Source organism: Somniosus microcephalus, chromosome 5 (assembly GCF_052327205.1).
Source record: "Somniosus microcephalus isolate GS21.2 chromosome 5, FLI_Smic_1.0, whole genome shotgun sequence".
In the NCBI taxonomy this organism is placed as follows: domain Eukaryota; kingdom Metazoa; phylum Chordata; class Chondrichthyes; order Squaliformes; family Somniosidae; genus Somniosus; species Somniosus microcephalus.
This window is the reverse complement of record NC_140991.1, coordinates 35,090,554-35,099,774: the sequence shown is the minus strand read 5'-3', so window position 1 is coordinate 35,099,774 and position 9,221 is coordinate 35,090,554. Positions and strand designations below refer to the sequence as shown.

Here is a 9,221-nt window from a genome sequence, read left to right as displayed (position 1 = left end):
GCTACATCTGAATTAATTAACTTCATAGGTGTGACCACCTCCTGATACACAGAGTCCAGGTACTTCTCCCCCTCCCTGTTGTGTCGCAGTGTCTGAAGCTCAGACTCCAGCTCATCAACACGGAGCTGGAGTTCCTGTAGCAGCAGACACTTGTCACAGACGTAATCACCGTGAGCCTCAATGGGGTTCACCGGATCCCACATCTCGCAACAGTAACACATCACCTGCTCCATTCTATGTAATTAATTAAATTTTTTATTGTTAGTTATGGACACCCTCTGCCCGATTTTAGATGCTAGTATCCCCTTTAATTAATTGGATTTAAATTAAATCAATCCCTCTAGTTACACCAGTTAAATGGTTTACCAACAGTCACTCTGCACCAGAAAGGCCTTATTAACTACAACCCACAGAGTTAAAGTTTGAAAAGAGCACCTAACACCCCACTTACCCAAACTCACAGCACTCTTTGATGACTTGCACTCAGTGCTTGCTCACACTAGGACTGGTCTTTTTATACTGTTTGTTTGTTTACAGCCAAATGAGTCACCCCTGCTGATTGGCTAGAAAACTGGTTTCCACTGCCTGCTGTGCCAATTTACTCCTACTGCAGTGTCACCTTGTTTTACTCTTCTTAAACCAACAGAATCCCAAATATTTAACTTTTCCCCTTTACTTAAACTGCTTAAGTAATCTTATCAAGAATGAGTTAAAGAGAAATAACAATGAAAGAACTCTCACACTTACCCAAACTCACAGCACTCTTTGATGACTCACATTTGATGAATGAAGTAAGCTGATAGTGCAGTGAAAGATATTTTATTATGTTCACAAATATTTAAGCAAGTTAAAATCAAATTTTTGAAGCACAATCTAGAAATCCCTCATACGCCTGAAAGATCCGATAGTTGAGTTGTAGCCACCCCAGTCACTGAATCTCCTGTATTCACCGGGTCTCATGAAGTACTGGCGGCCTCTGTAGTTGGGCTGTTCATAGAAGTTCCAGTAACCGTCCATCACATGGCTGGAGTGAATGTCACGGTAACGGAATCGATCATAGACAGATGGACAGTCATCCATGAATTCCATCATCTGTCCTCCAAAGTCAGGCCTCTCGTAAATCCTCATTCTGTAGTTTCCACCTCGGTACTGTAATAGAAATAAAATTATGTTAGCCATGACATTTTAAATAGGTAGGGGTAGATTTTTACTTTTGGTGGTGGTGGAGAACTGGTGGGAGTGGTTGTACACCCCACCTGATCTTCCATTCCAGTCCTTTCCATTGGCTTCAATGGACAGTAAAATCAGATGGGGTGTATAATATTTTTTCACCAATGTACATATCATATGGCACATAGGATTCCCTAACTGGCCTTACTGCTGTTACAAAAATATGGGCTGGTAGATGCAGCACACAAGAAGCCACAATCGACATGAAAAAAAGAAAAAATGTTCCCGCATTTGACCCCCACACACCCAATTGCTGAACGTATTCATCATTCATTAAACCTCAATTAGTTCAGAACACAACAGACACGATGCACAGGGAACAAAATTGTAACTTAATGCTGGATAGGTGCGACATGACCTGATGTTGTCATTGAATCCCATCCAGCGCTGGTAGTCAGGATATTCTCCCCTGCTCAGAGCATACTGGTATCCCATGTAGTTGGGTCTCTCATACAGCACCCACCAGTCACTCTCAACACGAATGGAGTTACAGCGGCTGAAGTAAGAGTGCAGGTCAGCACAGTCAATACTGCACTCGTAGTGCCGACCCTGGAAGTTCCTGTCCTCGTAGAAGATGATCTGTGGGAAGATATAGGTTTGCAAATTAATAATTTCTCAGACTAGAAGATAATTAATGAAGAATTCTAATACAGTGTGTAATATCTGAGTTGTCCTTACCTTTCCCATTTTGTGCTCACAGTTAGCTTAGTAACTGACTGAATGTTTCACTGTTTCACACAGCTTGGTATTTACACGTTGGGCAGAAAGGCCTCTCTGGGCTGTACTTTTGTTATTCTAATGATTCAGGACTGAAAATCAGCAAAAATCAACAAAATACATGTTGCATTCATGCAGAAAACACCTGAAAGACTCCTGATGTGTCAATGATTCTTTCCCTTTTGTCCTCATGTAATTTTCATTGTTGTGTTAGAAAAACAGCAAAGTCAATGGTGTATCCTATTCTGCTGCAGTTCTGTAATAATGGTAGACTTTTTGTTTTTAGCAGCTGGGTGGCAAACGTCACTTGGGCGGACCACGGGAAGGGAAAGCTGGCAGGGAGGTTTGCATGCCAGTAAGAGAATCCGCCAGATTTTCCTTTCTTTAATTTCAATAGAAGGAAAATCCAATGGGTTCTTTAAGTAGCCTGGGAATGTCCATGCCAGATTTTCTTTTCTGCGCTCTGCTCAGCTGCTGCTCAACACTCAGGCGATAAAGATCGAAAAAATACTTCACATTCTTTGCCTGGTGTGTTACTGCTTCCCTTTCTTTCTTTCAGAGTTGTGATTCACTAAAAGATGTACTAGAAGGAGTAAAGGAGAAACAGAAAGACAGATTCTAGAAAGCAGCAGAGAAATTTTAAGCAGATTTTAACTATGTACGCACTAAGGACCAGATAGGTCCTTTAGATAATAAATTGGGAAAAGAGATTATAGGGGTTCACAAAATAAAAGATACAAGCCAAAGCTTGCTTTCTGATAGGTGATCTTTCTGTCACCTCTCTTTTTTCTGAGTGGAAACATTCCTGTGCGCCTGCTTTTTACATGTCTAACTTCTGGAGACTTACCCTCCCGGGAAAACCTGCAAAAAAAATGTAAGCTCGATGCACACGCGCAGCCTCTCCTGCGCACGCGTTCCACCTCTGAACCCCTTCGTTCAGGGGAACGGAAGTGCCAGTTTCCCGCGCATGCGCAGTGCATGCAGGAAACCGGCACTTCCATTGGGCTTACGGGTGAGTACCCCGTGCGTACTCACCCGTGGAGACCCGAATTTCCGGGCCATTATTATCTTCCTCACTGTTTACCACACTTCAAAGTTTTGTCATCTGCAAATTTCGAAATTGTGCCCTGTACCCCAAGTCCAAATCATTAATGTATATCAAAAACAGCAGTGGTCCTAGTACTAAACCTTGGGGAATGCCACAGCCAATTTGCACACAGCAAGCTCCCACAAACAGCAATGAAATAAATGACCAGATAATCTGTTTTAGTGATATTTGTTGAGGGATAAATGTTGGCTCAGGCCACGGGGAGAACTCCCCTGCCCTTCTCCAAATAATGCCATGGGATCTCTTACATCCACCTGAGAGGGCAGACTCGGAAAGACGGCACCTCCGACAGTGGAGCACTCCCTCAGGGCTGCACTGGAGTGGCAGCCTAGATAATACGCTCAAGTTTCTGGAGTGGGATTTGCCACCACTGATCCACAGCTGACAGAAGAGGCTTGAGTCAGAGGAAGAGAGACAACATTTGCAGCATCATCCCGTTATGTCAAAATCACTGCTGTAATCACCTTCACACACAGATGCCTATAATTATCAGCAAAACAGTTCCTGCAGGTGAAAAAATGATTTCTACCAGCTGGTGGGCCCCTTAATTCTGTGCCTTTCAAATCCCTACCTGAGTCAATTTAACAGCCACGGTTTGTGGACACTGGAGTAATGGAGGCATAAGTCATGAAAAGTTTGTGTCTACATCCTACGGATCTAATTTTGACCTAAATTAAATATGTGCATGAAATCCCCATCTACTTTCCAATGGGAGATCCAATGCCTTATAAGAACATAAGAAATAGGAGCAGGAGCAGGCCATTTGGCCCCTCAAGCCTGCTCCACCATTCAATAAGATCATGGCTGATCTTCTACCTCATCTCCACTTTCCTGAACTATCCCCATATCCCTTGATTCCCTTAATATTCAAAGATCTACGATCTCTGCCTTGAATATACTCAATGACTGAGCCTCCACAGTCCTCTGGGGTAGAGAATTCCAAAGATTCACCACCGTCTGAGTGAAGAAATTTCTCCTTATCTCAGTCCTAAATGGCCAACCCCTTATTCTGAGTCTGTGACCCCTGGTTCTAGACTCTCCAGCTAGGGGGAACATCCTCCCTGCATCTACCCTGTCAAGCCCTCTAAGAATTTTGTATGTTTCAATGAGATCACCTCTCATTCTTCTAAACTCTAGAGAATATAGGCCTAGTTTACTCAATCTCTCCTCATAGGACAATCCACCCATCCCAGGAATCAGTCTGGTGAACCTTCATTGCGCTCCCTCTGTGGCAAGTATATCCTTCCTTAGGTAAGGAAAACAAAACTGTGCACAATACTCCAGGTAGGGTCCCACCAGGGCCCTATATGATTGCAGTAAGACACCTTGGGCTAAAAATTCGGTCTCGCCGCGCCAGGTCTTTAGTGCCCGAAATTTAGCGCTGGGCCGCATTCCCCTAGCGCCCGCCTGAAATTCAGTAGCGCCGCCCCAAGACGGCGGCGGGCGCTATTGCAGGGTTTGGCCGCCTCGTTTGGGGCGAAGAATGTCAGTTTCCGGCGCCCAGCTGCCGCTGCGGCAACCGATGCGGTGCGGCAGGCTGGGGTACTGCAGGCCTCCTCCTTCTCTTAAGGAGGAGCTGCCTGCAGCCGTGAGATCGCCGCTGGATTCCCCCGGCAAATGAGCCCGGCACCACGGAGAAGTGCCGGGCTCGCGGGAGTCACACACCAATGCCGCGGGGAGGTGGTGCAGGAGTCCGGGGAGGGAGCTGCGGGCAGGCGGCCGACGGAAAAGCGGCCGGCCGCCACTCCACCTTTATGCGCCGGCCTTTCGGAGCGGCAAGGCACCGTTTTGCAAACGCTGTTTGCGGCCGCGATGGGCGAGGCGGCCGCAACTGAATTTGGCCATCGGGACGGTTTACCATTGGAACCGGGGCGCTGCGCACACCGATGACGTCATCGGTGCCGGTGCAGCGCTACCGGCTAACGTCGATGTTAGGGACGAACTCAATGTCGGGCGTAAAAAACTTCCGGCGCAACCCACTCTATAGCCAGTAAGTGGGCGCACACGCAACTGAATTTCTAGGCCACTTACTCTTATACTCAAATACTCTTGTAATAAAGGCCAACATACAATTTGCTTCCCTATTTGCTTGCTGTACCTGCATGTTATAGAAACATAGAAACATAGAAGATAGGAGCAGGAGTAGGCCATTCGGCCCCTCGAGCCTGCTCCGCACTTCAATGAGATCATGGCTGATCATCCAAATTCAGTACCCTGTCCCTGCCTTCTCCACATATCCCCTAATCCCTTTAGCCTTAAGAAATATATCCAACTGCTTCTTGAATATATTTAATGAATTGGCCTCCACTGCTTTCTGTGGTAGAGAATTCCAAGGGTTCACCACTCTCTGGGTGAAGAAATTCCTCCTCATCTCTGTCCTAAATGGCTTACCCCTTATCCTTAGACTGTGAACCCTGGTTCTGGATTCCCCGGCCATCGGGAACATCCTTCCTGTATCCAGTCTGTCTAGTCCTGTTAGAATTTTAAAAGTTCCAGTGAGATCCCCTCTCATTCTTCTAAACTCTAGTGTGTATAAGCCCAATCGACCCAATTTCTCCTCATACATCATTCCTGCCATCCCAGGAATCAGTCTGGTGAATCTTTGCTGCACTCCCTCCATGGCAAGAACATCCTTCCTCAGATAAGGCGACCAAAACTGCACACAATACTCAAAGTGTGGTCTCACCAAGGCCCTGTACAACTGCAGCAAGACATCCTTGTTCTTGTACTCGAACCCTCTCGCTACGAAGGCCAACATACCATTTGCCTTCTTAACCGCCTGTTGCACCTGCATGCTTACCTTCAGCGACTGGTGCACAAGGAAACCCAGGTCTCGTTGCACTTCCCCTTCACCCAATCTATTGCCATTCAGATAATAAGCTGCCTTCCTGTTTTTGCCACCAAAGTGGATAACCTCGCATTTATCCACATTATACTGTATCTGCCATGCTTCTGCCCAATCACCCAGCCTGTCCAAATCATACTGGAGTTTCTCGGCATCCTCCTCACAGCACACACGCCCACCCAGCTTTGTGTCATCTGCAAACTTGGAGATATTACATCTAGTTCCCTCATCCAGATCATTTATATACATTGTGAATAGCTAGGGTCCTAGGACCGATCCCTGCGGTACCCCACTAGTCACTGCCTGCCACTCGGAAAAAGAGCCGTTTATTCCAACTCTTTGCTTCCTGTCTGCCAACCAGTTCTCCATCTAAGTCAGTACCTTGCCCCCAATCCCATGTGCCTTAAATTTACACGCTAATCTCTTATGCGGGACCTTATCGAAAGCCTTCTGAAAGTCCAAATACACCACATCCACTGGTTCTCCCTTATCTATTCTACCAGTTACATCCTCAAAAAATTCCAATTGATTAGTCAAGCACAATTTACCTTTTGTGAATCCATGTTGACTTTGTCCCATCCTGACACTTTTTTCCAAGTGCTCTGCTATTACATCTTTTATAATGGACTCCACATTTTCCCCACTACCGATGTCAGGCTTACTGGTATTTAATTCCCCATTTTCACTCTACCACCTTTTTTGAATAGTGGGGTAACATTAGCTACCCTCCAATCCATGGGAACTGTTCCAGAGTCTATAGAATTTTGGAAGATGACAAGCAATGCATCTACTATTTCTAGGCCCACTTCCTTAAGTAGCCTAGGATGTAGATTATCAGGCCCTGGAGATTTATCTGCCTTCAATCCTGTCAATTTCCCCAACACCATTTCCCTACATATACTGATTTCTTTCAGTTGCTCCCTTTCATTAGGCCCTATGTTCCCCGACATCTCTGGGAGGTTATTTGTGTCCTCCTTTGTGAAGACAGAACCAAAGTATGTATTTAATTGGCCTGCCATTTCTTTGTTCCCCATTATAAATTCCCCTGATTCTGACTGCAAGGGACCTACGCTTGACTTCACCAATCTTTTTCTCTTCACATAACTATAAAAGCTTTTACTGTCAGTTTTTATGTTCCCTGCAAGCTTACTCACATACTCTATTTTCCCCCTCTTAATTAATCCCTTTGTCCTCCTTTGCTGAATCCTAAACTGCTCCCAATCCTCAGGTTTACTGCTCTTTCTGGCCAATTTATCTGTCTTCTCCTTGGATCTTATGCTGTCCCTAATTTCCCTTGTTAGCCACGGTTGAATCACCTTTTTTGTTTTATTTATATGCCAAACAGGGATGATCTAATTCTGTAGTTCATCCATGCGATCTTTGAAAGTTTGCCACCATTAACCCTTTGAGTAACATTCCCCAATCAGTCCTACCGAACTCGCGCCTCATACCATCGTAGTTTCCTTTATTTAACTTCAGGACCCTAGTCTCTGAGTCAACCACCTGAGTCTCTGACCAACACCAGTTTGCCTATCGTGCAAACAGATCAACGGAGGATGCAATCACAACTGCTCTACACTCGGCACTGAATCACTTAGATGGTAAAGAGTCCTACATCAGAATGCTGTTCATAGACTACAGCTCAGCATTCAACACTATCGTCCCCAACAAGCTGGCCACCAAACTCCAAACTCTTGGCCTGAACACTTCCCTCTGCAACTGGACCCTGGACTTCCTAACAAACAGACCCCAGTCTGTCAAATTAGGTAACCACACCTCCCCCCCCACTGACCCTGAACACGGGGGCCCCACAAGGATGTGTGCTGAGCCCCCTCCTCTACTCCCTCTTCACCCACGACTGTGTGGCTGTTCATGGTTCCAACACCATCATCAAGTTTGCGGATGATACCACGGTAGAAGGCCAGATCACCAACAACGATGAGTCAGCCTACAGGGAGGAGGTCCAGCATCTCGTGAAGTGGTGCGCCAATAACAACCTGGCCCTTAACATCAAGAAAACCAAAGAAATCATTGTGGACTTCAGGAAGTCTAAAGGCGGAAGTCACACCTCCATCCACATCAATGGGGCTGTGGTGGAAAGGGTGGACAGCTTTAAGTTCCTCGGAGTCCACATCACGGAAGACCTCTCCTGGTCCCTCAATACCTCCTCTCTGGTGAAGAAGGCCCAGCAGCGCCTATATTTCCTAAGGAGGCTGAAGGGATGTAACCTGTCACCCCTGATCCTCTCTAACTTTTACCGCTGCACAATAGAGAGCATCCTGACGAACTGTATCACAGTATGGTATGGCAGCTGTAGCTACTATGACCAGAAAGCCCTGCAGCGGGTAGTCAAAACTGCCCAACGCATTACCGGCACCCGGCTAACGACCATAGAGCACATATACCAGAAACGCTGTTTACAGAGGTCACGGTCCATCATCAAAGACCCTACCCACCCCAGCCACAGTCTGTTTGCCCTCCTGCCATCTGGGAGACACTACAGATGCATTCGCACCCGTACGACCAGATTTAGGAACAGCTTCTTTCCCAGGGCTGTCATCCTACTGAACTCCACAAATAAACTCTAAAGCCTGCACATCTGCCAATGCACTTTATTATGGTTATGTTTATGTTAATGTATTACAAGCCAAAATGTATGTTGAATGTTTAAATGTCTTAATCTAAATGTACACTCTCGGGAACCGCAAGCCTACATTTCGTTGTACTGCACTTGTGCACTAACAATGACAATAAAAAGTTGATTTGATTTGATTTGAGTCAACTACTTCACTCTCCATCTTAATGAAGAATTCTATCATATTATGATCGCTCCGACCCAAGGGGCCTCGCACAACAAGATTGCTAATTAATCCTTTCTCATTACATAATACCCAGTCTAAGATGGCCTGATCTCTAGTTGGTTTCTCGACATATTGGCCCAGGAAACCATCCCATATACACTCCAGGGATTCCTCCTCCACAGTATTGTTACTAATTTGGTTAGCTCAATCTATATGTAGATTAAAGTCACCCATGATAACTGCTGTGCCCTTATTGCACGTGTCTCTAATTTCCCGTTTAATACCATCCCCAACCTTCGCATTACTGTTTGGAGGTCTGTATACCACTCCCACTAACGTTTTCTGCCCCTTGGTATTTCTCAGTTCTACCCATACAGATTCCACATTATCAAAGCTAATTTCCTTCCTTTCAATTGTGTTAATCCCCTCTTTAACCAGCAATGCTACCCCACCTCCTTTTCCTTTTTGCCTATCTTTCCTGAATATTGAATACCCCTGGATGTTGAATTCCCAGCCTTGG

The 9,221-nt window shown here is 45.7% G+C and overlaps 1 protein-coding gene across 1 annotated transcript; it reads right to left on the bottom strand.

Moving 5' to 3' along the window:
- Positions 1–847: 847 nt before the first annotated feature.
- On the bottom strand, positions 848–2,240 carry LOC147116994 (gamma-crystallin S-1-like). Its single transcript, XM_085987113.1, has 3 exons — positions 1,909–2,240; positions 1,552–1,809; positions 848–1,149 (listed from the first exon to the last, which is right to left on the bottom strand). Exons 1-3 carry the CDS (start codon positions 1,915–1,917, stop codon positions 874–876), a joined length of 543 nt encoding a protein of 180 aa, XP_085843239.1. The 5' UTR covers positions 1,918–2,240; the 3' UTR covers positions 848–873.
- Between the last annotated feature and the right edge of the window lie 6,981 nt (positions 2,241–9,221).

Excerpts from the sequence above, each read along its gene's own strand:
- LOC147116994 (XM_085987113.1), bottom strand. Across the intron at positions 1,150-1,551 it reads CAGCATTAAGTTACAATTTT|TACCGAGGTGGAAACTACAG; the intron begins GTTCCCTGTGCA and ends TTTCTATTACAG.